Source organism: Somniosus microcephalus, chromosome 20 (assembly GCF_052327205.1).
Source record: "Somniosus microcephalus isolate GS21.2 chromosome 20, FLI_Smic_1.0, whole genome shotgun sequence".
Taxonomy (NCBI): domain Eukaryota; kingdom Metazoa; phylum Chordata; class Chondrichthyes; order Squaliformes; family Somniosidae; genus Somniosus; species Somniosus microcephalus.
In genome coordinates this window covers 43,294,880-43,313,775 of record NC_141006.1, presented here as the reverse complement: position 1 = coordinate 43,313,775, position 18,896 = coordinate 43,294,880, and the positions used below count along the sequence as shown (strand labels likewise).

Here is an 18,896-nt window from a genome sequence, read left to right as displayed (position 1 = left end):
TTATTATTATTATAAATAAGCCTTCAGATTTTATCTTCTGGAAAAACGAAGCCCAAAATTTGTGTTAAACCTAGTAAAACCAACTCCAGCTCTGTTGAGACTTGCAGATGCTTTCCCCTTCTGCCACGGGAACCATCTAGTTTTCTCTCCGCAATGATGGGTAACATTGACATAAAATTCACTCTTGGCTGATGGAAGCTACTTATGTAGCTAATAATGCACTTCAACTACTTTAGCATTGTACTTTATGGAGACAGTTGTGAGCCTTCACTGTTCATTAAAAGTATTTTATTTGTTCCTTCCCAAACTGTTTTGCTGACCACACCTGAAGTTTTCTGATTGTGATTTTTATCCAGAAAAGTATCATTTACTTGCAGCTGAGTTTCATTATTTTTTTTAAACTCAATTTCAAATAGAAATAAAGCCTCCAAATCAGAAGGCCGAATTGAAAGATTCAGAATTATAGGTGCCGCCTAGTGTCGCACTAAGGCAATGGAGCAGAAGGTCCCAGGTTTGATCCCGAACATGTGCTAATTTAGCCGATATTAACTGGGGACTGATGGGAAGATACAATTCGCTTCAATGCTCCTGGGCTAGAAAAGGGGGGAAAAAAAGCCAGATTTTCCACACCTTTTCACTATCTAGCGACCCCACTTGAAAGTGCATGTGCATGGATGTTGGGCGAGAACGGGATTGGGTTTAAATGTAATGCCCTCCACAGTTAAATAGGATGTTAACTCTCACTCTCTGGGCCCACACACCAAGAGTGTGCCGGAGAACAGATTTAGCCCGAAAACTAAAAACTTCCTGAGTTGAGGGCAGGAAGCTAATTGGAATATTAATCACGAGTTAAAATTAAATGCAATTTTGAATGCATTTTTAACGAAAGTAGTTAAAAAGGTAAATAGCAGTCCAGTTAATTGGAGAGAGAATTATGGCCTGGGTTTTGCGATAGAAAGAACGGCGAGGCTATCAGCGCTCACCGTTATCAGACAGCGATTTCTCAGCTCGAGACAAGGATTTAGCTGAAAAGCATTAGGTTGGTCTCTTCCATGTTCTTTAGGGAATTTGGTCAATTGGAAATGTTTCTGACAGCTTATTGACTACAGGGGTTTCAGCTGAGTTTCAATATATAGTGACAGAAGAGTGGAATGTATCTGTAATAGAAGTAACCAAAGTTCACAACTTGAAAAATTACAGGAACCGGTTTTGTCACTTCATCTGGTAATAGATGATTAACTGGTTCAAAATCATGTTACAGTAATTTTTTTTGGTACACCGTAACTAAATCTGTAGCATCCATACCAACCTGCTCGCTCTTCAAGACCATTAAATGGCATCAGGACAGCTTCCAGCCGCTTCCGAAGCTCATCCTTTAAATATTGTTCACCAATAAGGGAGGACAGGTCATTGCAGAGAATTTGTGCCTCTTCAATCTGCTCCTTTTGCTGTTCCAAATCTGAACGGATTTCACTGGTTTCTTCAAGTTGCTGTTTGACAACATCTGGCTGTGTGCTGATCACAGATTGGCTGTTTAGTTTATTACCAAGGATCCTGACTTTGTCGGTGAGTTGCTGCAGTAGCTCTTGGTACTGTGTACTCTTGGCTATGGCTTGATCAATTTGACTGGAACGGCCGCTCAGCTGATTAGTAAGTTTATCCCATTTGTCGTTGATGGCTCCGTGCTGATCTCTCATCTGGCTGTCAGAAGGAGATACATCTCCTGGTGCACACAGTATGCCCTGTGCTGCTTGATTTAGTTGTTCATACTGGGGTCTACGAGTCTCAAATTCTTTCAACATGAACTGTCACAAACAAAAAGATGTAATTAGAGATACTGGGAAACATTTCATATTCAATCTTTTGTGGTGTGTTCGTGAATATTCTTGAAGTTTGTAGTTTTTAATTTTACCTGCACTTGTTGTTTCTGAGCACGTAGCATATTTGGATCAATTGATAGAGGACCCAGTACACTCATCATTAATTCCTTCTCTGATAGCCATGGACTGAGCTGTGATTCTGCGTTCTGGAAACTTGAGAGTAGGTTGGCTGATTCCTCAAGTTTTTGTTGTCTCTCTGTTATTGTCTGATTGGCATGAGTCCATTTTGACTCTAATAAAAATTACAAATAACAATGATGATTTATTCTGAGAAAGGTCCATGTATAATATTATACATATTGGTTCCTGCTGATTGACAAAATCATAATATAACATGTTAAAATGTTTTGTACTTACCATGCAATATAATGCAGAATGGTTTGATACTATGGGATTCTACAACATTAACTCTTGAAAAACACAACTTTAAAACCATAGTTAAAATAATACTCTAGGCTAAGTAACCAATCTAGTTTCCAAAGCAAAGCATAGACTCAAAATTAACATAAAAAATACCACACTTCAAAAACAGTTTACAAAATACATTCATGATGAGAACTGCAATCTTCCCACTTAAAGTGAGGCTGAAACCTCATCAGAAGCTCCCAGCCTTTTCCACTAATCAGCCTGTTTCAGTTTGTGTCTCATAGCCCTCAAGAGCCAGAGACTTAGACACTCGTTATCCCTCTTTTCCCCCAAGTGTAGTGACTTAGGCTGGGGTACAATCCGATGGAAAAACAATGGTCCCTTACTAGGTGATTTAAGTAGTTATTCATCACGGCCAAGTTTGTACAGTGAGTAGAGAATCGCTACTTCACTGTGTAAATCATCATAACTGAATGGAATCCTGTCCTAAATTGGGGGGAAATTAAACTGGTTGCTATGCGTAAAGACATCATAAATGTATTTATAATGTTGCTACACATAGTAACTAAATCAATTCATTCTTGCCCTTCCTCTTCCCACCACACCAAGTGACGTAATAAAGACTCACTACGCACTTGGTTGTACATAAAGCAAGGCTTTAATCGACTTGTAACAAAACATGGAGGTCTAGTTAGTAGTCACTAGCTTCCTGTTTCCAGACTGTCTCTGGCCAAGTTGGGCCCACGCCCGAGTATTTATACTCCTCAGGCGGCGCCCTCAGCTGGCCGTTCAGTAGTACTTCCTGAGTTACCTCTTGTGGAAGTTGCGATTTATGACACCAAGATCTTCACGTGCACACATTTCCAGCAGGAGCCACTGGTCAGCAATAGGAGAGGCTACTCTGGCCAATTTCTTCTCATCAGGCCCACATTTTCTGTGCTAACTTTGCATGAACCAGAGGTCAAACCTGGGGCCTTCCTGATATTGTTCAACTGATGTAATTTTGAAGCAATCCTTCATTTGAGGGAATCATTCTGCATATATACATTAATTAATTAACAAAAATTGATGAAGCAACTTGGAGGGAAGCAAAAACCATGTTATTTTCCTCACAGTAGGAGACGATCAGATCAATGAATTAGAACAATTTGTTTAAAGTGCACGGCTCACTTTTAAAATCATGAGCTGTTTTTATTTAAGGAAACTCAAGAATAAGGCCATTAACAATCCTTTAAAACCTAACCCTTTTTTCCAAAAACAAAAATATTTGGTGAAGATATAGGACATAGGATGTCGAGTCAATTGTTACTGAATATATTTCATTCATGTGCAAGACTCTATTCACAAGGGCAGTAAGCATGACTGAAACTAAGAGTTCTTTCTCATGACTGAAATAAGTTTACAAAATAAATTGTTGTGGTGAGAGTTATATCTATCTATTCAAAGGTTAAAGGAGGAGACAACAATTTGTATATCTAACAGACTTCCTTTTTGGGGAGGAATGATCAGTGTTATAATTTCCTGATGAATCAATAGTTTTGAAGATTTGATCTCTGCTCTTTGAGAACGGTATCCATTATTGGAGCACCAAGTAGCAGAGATGCTTATTTGATATTTTAGGGTGAGGGAAGATTGTGAAAGTAACATTGATATTTATAAATATATTTGCAACACACCGCAACATTCAGTTCAGTGACCAGATTATTTTAAGTAATTCCTCCCTACCCAGTTACTGGCGTTCTTTTAGTTTATCTTATCTTCATGGATTGGTTATCCTCCTTGATCAAGAATCTAAAAAAATTAGACTTCCCACACTTGCACAAAAATTACAACATGGAAACAGACTGTTCAGCCCAACCAATCCATTTTGGTGTTTATCCTCCACACAATCAGTTCTCCTAATCCCATGTGCCAGCTCTGTACCTTTATGCTTCTTAATTTGTTATAAGTGCAAGGTTTCCCATCCCACAAACTTGAAAATTGTATTAGTTTTACCTATTTGTTCTAGCATTTCCATCCACTTCTTAGCTTCTGGCGAGTCTGGATTTTTCTTCAATAAGTCTTTCAACGTCTCCTTCAGCTTCTCAACCTTCCCAGAATTCTGTTCAAGCTCAGCAAGAAAGGCCTAAGAAAAAAAGTTCAGTGACTGACAACAAATTTGCAAACTTGCTTTTACTAAATTACCGCATTAATTCTGATGTCTGAAGGATTTACCCATCGTGGAGTTAAATGTTAGCTCAATTAATTGCATATTTTTTTTATATGTGAGCTCTTTAAGAATCGAAGGGTTCATTATTGCTTTCAAGATGCACATTTTCTATTATATAAATTGGACAAAATTAAAACTCCTCAGTCAGAATACAAGTACAACTTATGTAGAACTAAAAAGATTTAAGGAATAAAAAAAATTAAATAACTCACTCTCTGGTTGAAAGATTATTTTTCAATTTACACAATACCACAACCAGAGCATAAACAAAGTAACAAAAGAAATAAAGGCAAACTAGAGCTCTGGTTTCTTCAATACAAAAGGCAATAGCTTATGAATGTAAAGTATATCCTTGTAAAATGAAATAGCCATAAACGTAGTTATACCCTTTTCTTTCATCATCCTATCTATGTTTGAAGGTAATGTAAGACTAAAGTAAACTCCAATTTTATTTGTTTCCCAAAATAAAGCATTTGTTTACTCATAATAGTAATGAAGATTCAGATCTTCAGAGGAACAAAGCTATATTATCTGATGGTCTGGACTAAGCTTTGGAGAACCCAGCATTCAAAGCAATCTAGACAATTACCTTTAGCCGTTATGAATTTTGCTGAAGCCCAGGCCTAAATGCTCATTCCGAATGACTGAATGAAGATTGAACACTCATTTTGTTTTGCTCCAACTCAGACTGAAAATTGTCAAAGTTAATTTGTCTATTTTCTTCCTATTTATCCCCTTTGATCAACATAACTACTTCCTTCCTTTCCCTCCAACCAAGAAGCACCCAGTTGTATACTGAAAAAAACTCATAAAAGTTGTTCACTAATCATTAGGCTTCAGAAGCTTAATTTGCAATGACGGCATGATAATTTTAACTGCGGTGTTATTATCTGTGTGGTATCTAATTTATGCTTTATCAGTCGCATTTATTAAAATATTCACCTTGTTTTGCTCCACTTGTACCTTCACGGCTTGAGTTTTGGTTGGTGATGAATTCAAAGTGGACAAAGTCTGTTCTTTTAACTCTAGCCATTTCATAATGGAATCAGTTTCTTCTTGAACCTCCTGCAATTGGTTAAATGTGGCCCCAAGGTGGTCTTGACATTCCTTTAGTACATTACCAAGGGTTTTATAACTATGGTTCACGTCAGAGACATTCTGCTGGATTTCTGCGAGTTCTACAAAAGGCAATAAGAGACAATGGGCAAATATGATTTACCATTTAAAAAATTTTTTTTTTTAAAAGACATAATTTTGTTGCAGCAACTTGACCTTCAGATCATTGTCAGAATACCTTCAATTATGAGGTGATCATTGTGAAATGCCATCTATATATCAGTGCATAATATGCACAAAGAATTGTTTTTCTACCAGTGTAGAAATGTAAGGTTTCACATTCAAGCCTGAAAGGGCAGGCTAGATATTCTTAAAAGGCAGAATTTTCTTTGGGATTCTTGAAACTGGGTGCAGCCGCCTTCTTCAATAATTTCACTAGGAGTTTTTTCTTTCCCCCAGTATGCATTAGCTTACCCCAGTTGCAGTTTCAAATTGAAAAAATATTATGTCCACACCATAATTCCCAGCAAGTTTCTACTAAGAGAGAAAGGGAAGTGCAAAAATAGACTACCTGGCTAGAAGGCTTTCTTTGGAAGCTTGTTCAAAAAATGTTTATAGCAAGGAGTAGGTTACATGGTCCCTCAGAGTACATCATAACATGACATTATTTTACTAAAGCTTTACTAAATACTATTGCATAGTTATTGACAATATATTAATATTTGATCACATCATACCTTTTTGCCTGGAGAAATTCATGCAAATTAAAAGGGTTGCTCCATAACCAACAGCAGCAAATATGTGCTTTCTTTTTTCTGGAGAATGATCATTTTAACTTGCATAACAAGTTGCCAATTAAATTGAAACACTGGAGCTGATGGCAGCTAAGGTTATATTCCAGCACATATATGGGTACAGCATATTAATTAATTACCATTTTATCACATCCTTGTTCACTTCCCTACAACATCAATCTAATTGAGGAGAAAAATGGTTGGAAGATGCAACAGAAACACACCTCAGAGATTTCCTATGTTCTCACCTTTGTTTCTGTGGTACCCATTCATACTAGGTGCAGTCACTCCACCATTCACCATCACAGAACCTGAGTAAACAACAGGGAGACACAACAGTGCACAGGACATCCAATATTAGGAACAAAAGCTCAGCACAGACACAGACTCCCTCAGCAGGATATCACAAGACACCAACAAGCATTGTTCTACAGATTAAGTTCTTTTTGAAAAATAAAAGTGCTTTGTATTGTATGGTAGTTGTACATAAATCTGAGATGTATGTATTGCTGGTGTTGCAGCAAACATGAATAGCTGTGATTTATAAAGTATGTCCATGAAATACATAGCTAAGCTTCAAGAATGTTATTTCTCATAAAATTGTGGAAATTCATATTGTATACATTAATGCACATATAAAAATGAAACTGTGCAACATCTTTAAATTCTTTAGAAACTCTCATAACATTCAAGGTGTCAGCCTTAGCTCAGTGGTAGCACTCTTGCTTCTGTTTTAGGAGGCCGTAAGTTCAAGTACCACTCCAGAGACTTCAGCACATAATTCAGACAGGCACATCTGTGCAGTACTGAGTGTGTGCTGGACTGTCGAAGGTGCCGACTTTCAGATGAGGCGTTAAACCGACGTCCCGCCTGCGTTCTTGAGTGAACCTACAAGATCCCATGGCACTATTCGAAGAGCAGGGGAGTTCTGTGTGTCCTGGCCAATATTTATCCCTCAATCAACATCACTTGAATGGATTATCTGGTCATTATTGTATTGCTGTTTGTGGGACCTTGTGGTGTGCAAATTGGCTGCCACGTTTCCCTACAGTACAACAGTGACTACACTTCAAAAGTACTTCATTGACTGTAAAGCACTTTGGGATGTCCTGAGGCTGTGAAAAGTGCTGTATGAATGTAAGTTCTTTCTCTTCTTTCTTTGTATCCAAGAATATTTAACTTGAATTCTGCTACATTAGCTGCACTTTCTTCCCCCTTCTTGCTGCAATAAATTTCACTGACTGAAACAGAGAACCCCTTTACCTTTAGGTACCCACTGAATCATGTAGGCAATAATGTTTTATGGGAACATACAATTTGTAGATTATCTGTATATGTGGAGGCATTTAAAAAAAAATTAAGAATGGCAAGCTAGTTTCAATGCAACCAAGTAGCAAGACTCGTACATAATAAACATCATATAAAGGACGAATATATCCATGGACAATGTTCTTCTTCAACACATCATTTCTATCTCAAAATAACAGCTCAATTAAATGGAGATTTCAAGCAATGCAAAGTGCAATGACTCAAGAGTCATACTGAGAAAGAGCTAGGAGTAGGTCATATATTTGCTCTCTTGGATGGTGCATACAATTAAGAAACATGAAGCTATATTAATTATAGGAATAAAAGGTACGCTATGGCTTTTCTAATATAAAAAATAAACTACATATAAAGAGAATACTGACCAAATTAGTCTATGTTGACATGGCAAGCACATAGATCAAATGAAGTTGCATTGATTAGAAATTGTGACTGGTATCAAATAAAACTACATTTAAGCAAATAATTACAAACAAAAAAGCAGCAACATGAAAAACATATGGACAACATTGTCATGAAATAATTAGAAATACAATGTAATTAGTAAGCAGTTCTAGTGACATGTTTAACATGGGGGAGGGGGGTGTTATAAAATGGCTCATTAATGGCCAACATGGTAGCATAGCCATGAATTAATGGGTGGAAAATGACCAATCATGGCGGTGCCATCAGACAGAGGCTAAACATTTTTCAAAGATGTGAGGAAATAAAAATCATTCGTGTTCACTGTTGCATATTCACAGATGACTGAAAAATTCTATGAGAAAGATCTGTCAGCAGGTAGTTTGTCTGCCCTCTATTAATGGTCAATGGTGCATTGTATGGGGAACCTAAAATTATTTTTAAAATGCACGAACATTAAGTTAACTGCATTTTTCTAGATCCGAGATGTTACCTGTTTTACTGGACAACAAAGAAGTATCAGGTGATGTTATTTCCATGATGAGACTTTCTAACTCAGTTCCTTTATGATTTATTTCCTGCACTTGTGGAGATTTTGATGACCAATCCTCCAACAGGATCTGTGAATCGAAAGAAACCACATCATTGCATTGTTTCATTCAAACCTTTGCCAATATAGGCTTGTTTCTATCATGCTTCTTTGCCCAGGAGGGAGGCCAACATTATGAACAATTAGACAGCATGGTGCTTACATCATGGTTCTCCCTTCCCCTAAAAGATGATAGAAAGCTTTGTTCCATATAATAACATGGCTGAGAAGTGAGTAAACCTGCATGACTTCGAGTTTGAAGAACCTGCATACAAACTATTTAAATTACACAGCCATTCTGCACATTAAAATTAAAAATGCATTATGTTCCATAAACAAGCACAAATTTTGCATTTTTTTCTTTATGCTTACTCACCTTTACTTGTTGGATCTGTTTCTCGAGCATGTCTGTATTAAGTGCTGATTCTAAAGCTGGAACATTAGCCTCCGTTTCCTTTAACCATTTTTTAATCGACTCTACCAGAGATGTGAACTCACTCAGGTGCTGCTGGCAAGATAATGCTTCTTCCTCCCTGCAAAATGGAGACTCAATGCTATATATATTTATCTATTACTAGAAATTACAGTTAATAATGGAATAGTCTGATATCTAAACTATTTTAGTACTTGTACATCTGCTTTATAGATACATTAAAAAAATTAAATTAAATTTTAGAGTCATAGTTATACAGCACAGAGAGGCCCTTCGGCCCATAGTGTCTGCGCCGGCCATCAAGCCCTATCTATTCTAATCCCATTTTCCAGCACTTGGTCCATAGCCTTGTATGCTATGGCGTTTCAAGTGCTCATCTAAATGCTTCTTGAATGTTGAGGGTTCCTGCCTCTACCACCCTTTCAGGCAGTGAGTTCCAGATTCCAACCACACTCTGGGTGAAAAAGTTTTTCCTCAAATCCCCTCAAAACCTCCTGCCCCTTTCCTTGAAACTATGCCCCCTGGTTATTGACCCCTCTACTAAGGGAAAAAGTTCCTTCCTATCTATGCCCCTCATAATTTTGTACACCTCAATCAGGTCCCCCCTCAGCCTTCTCTCCTCTAAGGAAAACAACCCCAGCCTGTCCAGTCTCTCTTCATAGCTGAAAACTGGTGAATCTCCTCTGCACCCTCTCCAATGCAATCACATCCTTCCTATAGTGTGGCGACCAGAACTGCACACAGTATTCCAGCTGTGGCCTAACTAGCGTTTTGTACAGCTCCATCATAACCTCCCTGCTCTTATATTCTATGCCTCGACTAATGAAGGCAAGTATCCCATATGCCTTCTTAACCACCTTATCTACCTGTCCCGCTGCCTTCAGGGATCTATGTACATGCACACCAAGGTCCCTCTGATCCTCTGTCCTTCCTAGGATCCTACCATTCATGTGTATTCCCTTGCATTGTTCGTCCTCTCAAAATGCATCACCTCACACTTTTCAGGGTTAAGTTCCATTTGCCACTGTTCTGCCTATCTGACCAACCTGTCTATATTGTCCTGTAGCCTGAGGCTTCCCTCCTCGCTATTTATCACTCCACCAATTTTCGTGTCATCTGCGAACTTACTGATCATACCTCCTACATTCATATCTAAATCATTAATGTACACTACAAACAGCAAAGGACCCAGCACCAATCCCTGCAGTACACCACTGGACACAGGCTTCCAGTCACAAAAACAACCTTGACCATCACCCTCTGCCTCCTGCCACCAAGCCAATTTTGGATTCAATGTGCCAAATTGCCCTGGATCCCATGGGCTCTTACCTTCTTGACCAGTCTCCCATGCAGGTCTTTGTCAAAAGCCTTACTGAAGTCCATGTAGACTACATCAACTGCACTACCCTCATCCACACACCTAGTCACCCCCTCGAAAAATTCAGTCAAATTGGTTAGACATGATCTCCCCTTGACAAAGCCATGCGGACTATCCTTGATTAACCCTTGCCTCTCCAAGTGGAGACTAATCCTGTCCCTCAGAATTTTTTCCAATAATTTCCCTACTACTGATGTTAGGCTCACTGGCCTGTAATTCCCTGGTTTATCCCTACTACCCTTCTTGAATAATGGTATTACGTTAGCTGTCCTCCAGGCCTCTGGCACCTCCCCTGTGGCCAGCGAGGTTCTGAAAATTTGTGTCAGAGCCCCTGCAATCTCCTCCCCATGCCTCACACAGCAGCCTGGGATACATCTTGTCTGGGCCTGGGGATTTATCCACTTTTAAGCCCGCTAAAACCGCTAGTACCTCCTCCCTCTCAATGCTAATTTGTTCAAGTATATCATAATACCCCTGCCTGATTTCTATGCCGACATTGTCCTTCTCCATAGTGAACACAGATGCAAAATATTCATTTAAAACCTCACCTACATCTTCCAGCTCTACATATAGATTGCCACTTTGGTCCCTAATGAGCCCTACTCTTTCCCTGGTTATCCTCTTGCCCTTAATATACTTATAAAACACCTTGGGATTTTCCTTTATTTTGCCCGCCAGTGTTTTTTCATGCCCCCTCTTCGCTCTCCTAATTTCTTTAAGTACCCCCCTGCACTTTCTATACTCCTCTAGGGCTTCCTCTGTTTTTAGTTCTTTGTATCTGCCAAAAGCCTCCCTTTTTTTCCTAATCCATTCTTGTATATTCCTTGACATCCAGGGTTCCCTGGACTTGTTGGTCCCACCCTTGACCTTTACGGGAATATGTTGATGCTGTACTCTCTCTATTTCCTTTCTGAATGACTTCCACCGCTCTGATGTGGATTTTCCTACAAGTAGCTGATCCCAGTCCACTTTGGCCAGATCCTGCCTTATCATATTAAAATCGGCCTTCTCCCAATTTAGAACCTTTATTTCCGGTCCATCTTTGTCCTTTTCCATGACTACCTTAAATCTCACCGAATTATGGTCACTGTCACCAACATGCTCTCCTACTGACACTTCTACCACTTGCCCGGCTATATTCCCTAGAATTAGGTCCAGTACCGCCCCCTCTCTTGTAGGACTTTCTACATGCTGGCTCAAAAAGCTCTCCTGGATGCTCTAAGAATTCCGCACCCTCTAAGCCTTTCACACTCTGACTATCCCAGTTAATATTGGGGAAGTTGAAATCCCCTACTATTATTACCCTATTATTTCTACACTTCTGAGATTTGCCTACATATCTGTTCCTCTATCTCCCCCTGACTGTTTGGGGGCCTATAGTACACTCCCAGCAAAGTGCTTGCCCCTTTTTGTTTTTAAGTCCTACCCATATGGCCTCATTAGAGGAATCTGCTAAGATCTCATCCCTCCTTACAGCAGTAATTGACTCCTTGATTAATATTGCGCCACCCCCTCCTCTTTTACACCCCCCTCTGTCTTGCCTGAAGATTCTATACCCTGGAGTATTGAGCTGCCAGTCCTGCCCCTCCCTCAACCATGTCTCTGATAGCAACAATATCATACTCCCATGTGTTCATCAACACCTTCAATTCATCTGCCTTACTCGCAAGACTCCTTGCATTAAAATAAATGCCATCCAGCCTTGTGATACTCCCTTGTGCAGTTATATATTTGCTCTGCCTTCCAGACTGACTTGTTTTTTCCTCTATATTTGGCTGTGCATCACCCCCTACTATAGCTCCACTCCGTATCCCATCCCCCTGCCAAGTTAGTTTAAACACCCCACCCCCAACAACACTAGCAAACCTCCCCGTAAGGATGTTGGTCCCGTTCTGGTTCAGGTGCAACCTGTCCGACTTGTACAGGTCCCACCTTCCCCAGAAACAGACCCAGAAACTAAAGCCCTCCCTCCTGCACCAACTCTTTAGCCATGCATTCATCTGCTCTGTCCTCCTATTCCTATACTCACTAGCACGTGGCACCGGGAATCATCCAGAGATTAAAACCTTTGAGGCCCTGCTTTTTAATCTGCTACCTAGCTCCCTAAATTCCTGTTGCAGGACCTCATTCCTCTTTCTACGTATGTCGTTGATACCAATGTGAACCACGACCTCTGACTGTTCGCCCTCCCCCTTCAGAATGCCCTGCAGCCGTTCAGTGTCATCCTTGCCCCTGGCACTAGGGAGGCAACATGCCATCCTGGAGTCATGTCTGTGGCCGCAGAAACGCCTATCTGCACCCCTCACTATTGAGTCTCCTACCACTATTGCCCTTCCACTCTTGCTCCTCCCCCCTTGTGCAGCTGAGCCACCCACAGTGCCGTGAACTTGGCTCTGGCTGCACTCCCCAGAGGAACCGTCACTTTCACCGTTTTCCAACACAGAAAAACGGTTGTGAGTGAGATGCACTCTGGGGCTTTCCTGACTACCTGCCTGCCCCCGTTCTTCTGACTGGTGGTCACCCATTCCCTCTCTGACTGCACGTTCTTAAGCTGCGAGGTGACCATGTCTAAAAACGTGCTATCCACGTAATTCTCAGCCTCGCTTCTTTCACTTTACATTACTTGCGGATTTCCCATCATCATCCCCCGTGGGGGGTGGGGGTTGAACTGTCTTAGACAATAGACCACATTGACACGTAACTCTATTGATTAGCCAGTAGGAGGAAGAATTTCAAATAGGGCAAATCTATTCGTCTATAAAATCTGGTCTGGCAACTGTTTACATTGATTACAGGAAACTTTGTGCTATCCAGCACCGACGGGACCGAGCTGTTGCCGTCCCATCAAAACTGCCGGACAAACCAGCGCTAATGTTGAAACATACGGAGATGTTGAGCTCCGTATCTGGCAACAAACCCTGTTGCTTCTAAACAGTCGGCCGTACCTTGCAAGCGTCTCTGTAGCTTAGCAACAGCTTCAGCGAGACCTTGCAGAGCCTGACTGGTGAAAAAAAAGCAACGAAAAGAAAAAAAAACTAACGAAACGGCTCCTGATTTTTGCCGGTGGCTGAGCATTCCGGACAGTTAACCTCCGGATAAACCAAAGTTTCCTGTACATAAGAACATAAGAAATAGGAGCAGGAATAGGCCACTTGGCCCCTCGAGCCTGCTCCGCCATTCAGTAAGATCATGGCTGATCTTGGGTTCAGCCACTTCCCCGCCCGCTCCCCATAACCCTTCACTCCCTTATCTTGCAAAAATTTGTCCATCTCCACTTTAAATGTATTTAAGGACCCAACCTCCACAGCTCTCTGGGGCAGAGAATTCCACAAATTTACAACCCTCTGAAAGAAGAAATTCCTCATCTCAGTTCTAAAAGGGCGACCCTTTATTCTGAAACTATGCCCCCGAGTTCTAGATTTCCCCACGAGGGGAAACATCCTCTGTGCATTTACCTTGTCAAGCCCCCTCAGTATCTTAAATGTTTCTATAAGATCACCTCTCATTCTTCTAAATTCCAGTGAGTATAGGCCCAACCTGCTCAAATTTTCTTCATAAGTCAACCCCCTCATCTCAGGAATCAACCGAGTGAATCATCTCTGAACTGCCTCCAATGCAAGTATGTCTTTCCTTAAATAAGGAGACCAAAGCTGTACGCAGTACTACTCAAGGTGTGGTCTCACCAATACCCTGTACAGTTGTAGCAGGACTTCCCTGCTTTTATACTCCAACCCCCTTGCAATAAAGGCCAACATTCCATTTGCCTTTTTGATTACTTGCTGTACCTGCATGCTAACTTTTTGTGTTTCATGCACAAGGACCCCCAGGTCCATCTGAACTGTAGCATTTTGTAATCTCTCTCCATTTAAATAATAATTTGCTTTTTTAATTTTTCCTGCCAAAGTGGATAACCTCGCACTTTCCCACATTATACTCCATCTGCCGAATGTTTGCCCACTCACTTAGCCTGTCTATATCCCTTTGCAGATTCTTTGAGTCCTCTGCACAACCTGCTTTCCCACCCATCTTTGTATCATCCGCAAACTTGGCTACATTACACTCGGTCCCTTCATCCAAGTCATTAATGTAGATTGTAAATAGTTGAGGCCCCAGCACTGATCCCTGTGGCACCCCACTAGTTACCATTTGCCAACCGGAAAATTATCCATTTATCCCGACTTTCTGCTTCCTGTTAGTTAGCCAATTCTCTATCCATGCTAATATATTACCCCCAACTCCATGAGCTCTTATCTTATGCAGTCACCTTTTATGTGGCACCTTAACGAATGCCTTCTGGAAATCCAAATACACCACATCCACTGGCTTGACCAGCTTGACTCTAACCATTTAAATGACATTAAAGTTGATGTGTCCAGGAAATAACTGACATCAGATCCAGGCTTCGCTATAGATCACTGTCACTGTCTCTAGTATGGCATCAATATTTTCAGCTCTTTCAGTCAGAACACAAAGCTACTTTGAGCCTGTTATTAATAATGTGTTTTTCAAACTGCTGGGAATTCTAGGTATGGCAAACATTTGATGTAGTATTTAGGGAGCAAGTAATCATACATATACAAATAGAATGTTACTACCATGCTCACTTTTCAAACAAATCCATTGTTTCTCAAGAAGAAAAGTCACTTTTAAGTTTGATTAAATTCTAATAAAGGGCAACTTGAGGTCACAAATCAGTGTTGCTGAACAAATCAACAAAAAGGGTTAAGATTTGCAGCTTACCTAGGACTGACAGCAACCAAGAAGCTGATGAGAGAAAGCATCTCATCAAGTTTGGAAAAAGTAATTGAGTTCCTAAGTGTATTCCTATTAAGGAATATTTAGACAGACACGAGCCAAAATGCTAACAATTCTCATCACACCCAATTTCAAAAGGAATCCAGAGGTGATGACAGTGAATAATCTGTCAAGTTTAATGAAAATACAAAAGTAAAATTGTGGTGAGGCAGAAACGGTTCATTCCCTTTTCAAAAAGAATCGAGTGTTCAAGAAAGTTTGCTGAAAATATTTAATCAAATTAATTGAGATAATGTTGCTTTTTATCGATGTTCAAACATTCGATTAATTTAAACCCCGAGCTGGATTTGTGATCCTGACCTGAGCTTCCGATCCCACATTCTGTCTATCACGAAGAAGGGCTACTTCCAGCTTGACTGCCCATCTGCTGCTAAAAACCACATTCACACCTTCGTCACCTCCAGACTTGATTTCCTGACCGCTTTCCAGGCTGGCATTCCACCATCATCCTCTGTAAAGTTCAGCTCATACAAAACTCTGCTATCTTTATCCTATCCCACACCAAGTCCTGCTTATCCATCACTCTTTCCCTGACTGACCTGCAATGGCTTTAGGCCCCAACCCCAAACTTAAAATTCCTATCCTTGTGTTTAAATTCCTCCACGGCCTGGTCCCTCCCTATCTCTGAATTTCCCTCCAACAGCTCCTCTTGCCCAAACACACTGTTCCTCCGACTTGTGCATCTCCCCTTCTCCCTTGCTATACAATTGCAAGGTGTTGCTGATGTGAATAGGTCTACAATGCATTTTTAGAAGGACCCCATTTCTGATGACAGTTATAACTTGGTTAAAATATGAAGCATTTTTAAGTTATTATTAATAGTTAATGTTCATGGGCAGGCAATGGCACATTTCTTCATACAGTAAATTCCTGAACTCAGTTGGTTGTCAAGAGATATAGGCCTAAAAATTCGGTTGCTTTGCGCGTCTCGTTAGCGCCCTAAGAGGGCACTAATGGGGTGCAAAGCATCTAGCGCCTGGGCGCTGCGTCGCCAACACCTCCCGCGGAATTCAGTGGGAGGTTAGCAGCGGCGGTAACCGTTAGCGCCCCGTGACGCCGCTGGCAATGACGTCATCGCTGTGCTCAGCGCCCCGCTCGCAATCTTCGGTAGTGCCCCCTAACTTACCGCCGGACGCCATGTCAGACGGGGCCTACCTGCGACCGTGCTAATTAAAAGGGAAGGTGCCGGGCGGCCATTTTTGTTGCTGGCCACCTGCCAGCAACTGCCCCCATTGCCATCCCCGGCCTCCTCAAATGCCCCCCCCCCCACCCCCGCAGAGTGCCGGCTGCGCTCTGTGAGCCCGGCACTTCTTGAGTGCCGGGCTCTTTTGCCAGTACTCCGATCCCTGGTGGCCCAGTCGGGCACTGGGTCACGCTGCGCAAGGCCCCTCCCCTTTAAGAAGGGGCGGAAGGCCTGCAGTACCGCAGCACATAGCGCCGCGATATTCGCTCGCAGCACCCCAAGAGGGAGGCGGGGCGCTTCCAGTAGCATCCCGCTTCCCTCTTGGGGCACTACCGATGAATTTCAGCCGCGGGGGCACGACTCAATTTTTCCCCCATAGTGAATAGAGACATGACACTTTCCCAAAGGGAGGTAAATATGAGGCAGAGTTAAGTGACCTAAGCACTCTTGCACATAATCTAGACTCTAGATTCTAGAGGCTAGTTGAAGAGCAATATTAGTGGAGGCCTGGAACTAGGTCACCTGTTCAGCCTTTTGGATGGAAACTGGTGGATCTAAGAGAAACAAAAGGGAAGGGAGGGAAGACATTATACATACATCTACCTGCTCCGAATACAGTGGGGTAAATTAAAAAAAGCTAAATTTACACTGAAGTAAGCTTCTTAATGGGATCACGCCAATCTATTTTGACATTTTAGTCTCAGTGTAATTTTTCAATGTAATAACACATTAATCCCACAAACTTTGGGCCTGTGCCTCCTGTAGAAGCCAAATAATAGTTACTGAATGACCCAGACAAACCCCTTTAAAGGAGCAACGTCTCTTACCTCTTCTTAACATTTAGTTCTAGTTTTTTGTATCCTCTGGTTAGGTCTTTGACAGTCTCCATGAGCTGATTCTTGTCTGCCAAAATGCCAGATGATATCAGTTCCTCTGCTAGTTGCTGTAGAGTCTGTAGATCTCCCCTTTGCTTCACCATTTCTGTGCTCTCCTCCTATGGCAACCAAATACACAGTCACATGCACTTTTTGTGTTTATTTGAGCTTCTCTTAGTTACCAAAGTGCTGGGGAATGAACACTTTGCACTTTGAATGCCATGACATAAGTAAATGCCCCAAGAGCAAGATGAGCTGAGAGTTCCTCCCTACACTGTCCTCAACTCAAACTTCATTGTATAATGTACTATCTTAATTTCTTGCACTCTTTAATCTGATTATCAAATTAACATTAATATAGGTGTCAAATTGGAGTGCAGTTTTACAATATAATCAAATGCTGAAAACTAAATTACTGGTATTTCAAACGAACTTCATTTAAAAACATTTAACTTAATTTATTTTTGGGATGTGGACGTCACTGGCAAGGCTGGTATTTATTGCCCAGCCCTAGTTGCCCCTCATGTCCAAGTCAGGACGGTGTGTGATTTGGAGGCGAACTTGGAGGAGGTGGTGCTCCTATGTACCTGGTGCCCTTGTCCCTTTAGGTGTTGAGGCCACGGGTTTGGGAGGTGCTGCCAAAAAGCCGTGGCGAGTTTCTGCACTGCATCCTGTAGATAGTACACACTGCAACCACGATACACCGGTGATGGAAGAAGTGGAAGTTTAAGCTAGTGGATGGGATGCCGATCAAATGGACTGCTGTGTCCTGGATGGTGCCGAGTGTCCCTAGCGCTGCTGCAGCTGCACCCATCGAGGCAAGTAGAGAGCATTCCATCATACTCGTGATGTGCCTCGAAGGTGATGGTTGAGCCACTCCCCGCAGACTACCCAGCCTCTCACCTGCTCTAGTAGCCACAGCATTTATGTGGCTAGTCCAGTTAAGTTTCTGGTTTCTGGTGACCCCCAGGGTGTTGATGGCAATAGTTATGTCACTGAATGTCAAGGGGAGGTGGTTAAGCTGTTCCTTGTTGGAGATGGTAATTGCTGGCATTTGTGTGGCACAAATGTTACTTACCACTTATTGGCTGGCCCAAGCCTGGATGCTGTCCAGGCCTTGCTGCATGCAGGCATGGACTGCTTCATTATCTGAGGGATTGCGAATGGAGCCAAACACTGCAATCATTCAGCGTACAGCCCCACTTCTGACCTTATGATGGAGCGAAGGTCATTGATGAAGCAGCTTAAGATAGCTGGGCCTAGGATGCTGCTTAGAGAACTTAATCTATTAAATATCCTGATGTTTAACTGAAATGGTTTTGTATCAGCGATGAGCTATGTATAAATGTTTTTAGTACTTCATTTAAAAAAAATGGAGATGGGGTACTCAGTAGATAATAGAAGTTTAACAAATATCATATTCACCAGTATTTTCTGTGAAAAATGAGCAATATCTTTATTTGGATCTCCTCCAGCTGTCAGGCTCTGAGATTTGCTTTCCATGAACTGTCCAACATCCTGTACCAGTTTCTCAAACTGCTCCATTTTGGGTAGCAGTTTTCTCAGCTTCTTCTCCTTCTCCTGCTGTTC

At 41.5% G+C, this 18,896-nt stretch overlaps 1 protein-coding gene across 22 annotated transcripts in view; it reads right to left on the bottom strand.

Annotated features, from left to right (window-relative positions):
- The window catches only part of macf1a (microtubule actin crosslinking factor 1a), a 628,388-nt gene that overhangs the window by 140,760 nt on the left and 468,732 nt on the right, over positions 1-18,896 (bottom strand). For 21 of the 22 annotated variants that reach the window (XM_085962506.1, XM_085962516.1, XM_085962528.1 and 18 more), the window contains 9 exons: positions 18,732-18,896; positions 17,259-17,425; positions 8,999-9,155; positions 8,527-8,653; positions 6,554-6,616; positions 5,398-5,633; positions 4,242-4,371; positions 1,913-2,112; positions 1,310-1,805 (listed from right to left, as the gene is read on the bottom strand). The exon at positions 18,732-18,896 is cut by the window's right edge and continues 153 nt beyond it. In XM_085962506.1, coding sequence (XP_085818632.1) covers positions 1,310-1,805; positions 1,913-2,112; positions 4,242-4,371; positions 5,398-5,633; positions 6,554-6,616; positions 8,527-8,653; positions 8,999-9,155; positions 17,259-17,425; positions 18,732-18,896 — 1,741 coding nt within the window. The remainder of the gene's footprint in view (positions 1-1,309; positions 1,806-1,912; positions 2,113-4,241; positions 4,372-5,397; positions 5,634-6,553; positions 6,617-8,526; positions 8,654-8,998; positions 9,156-17,258; positions 17,426-18,731) is intronic. The other variant, XM_085962508.1, reaches the window with a different exon arrangement.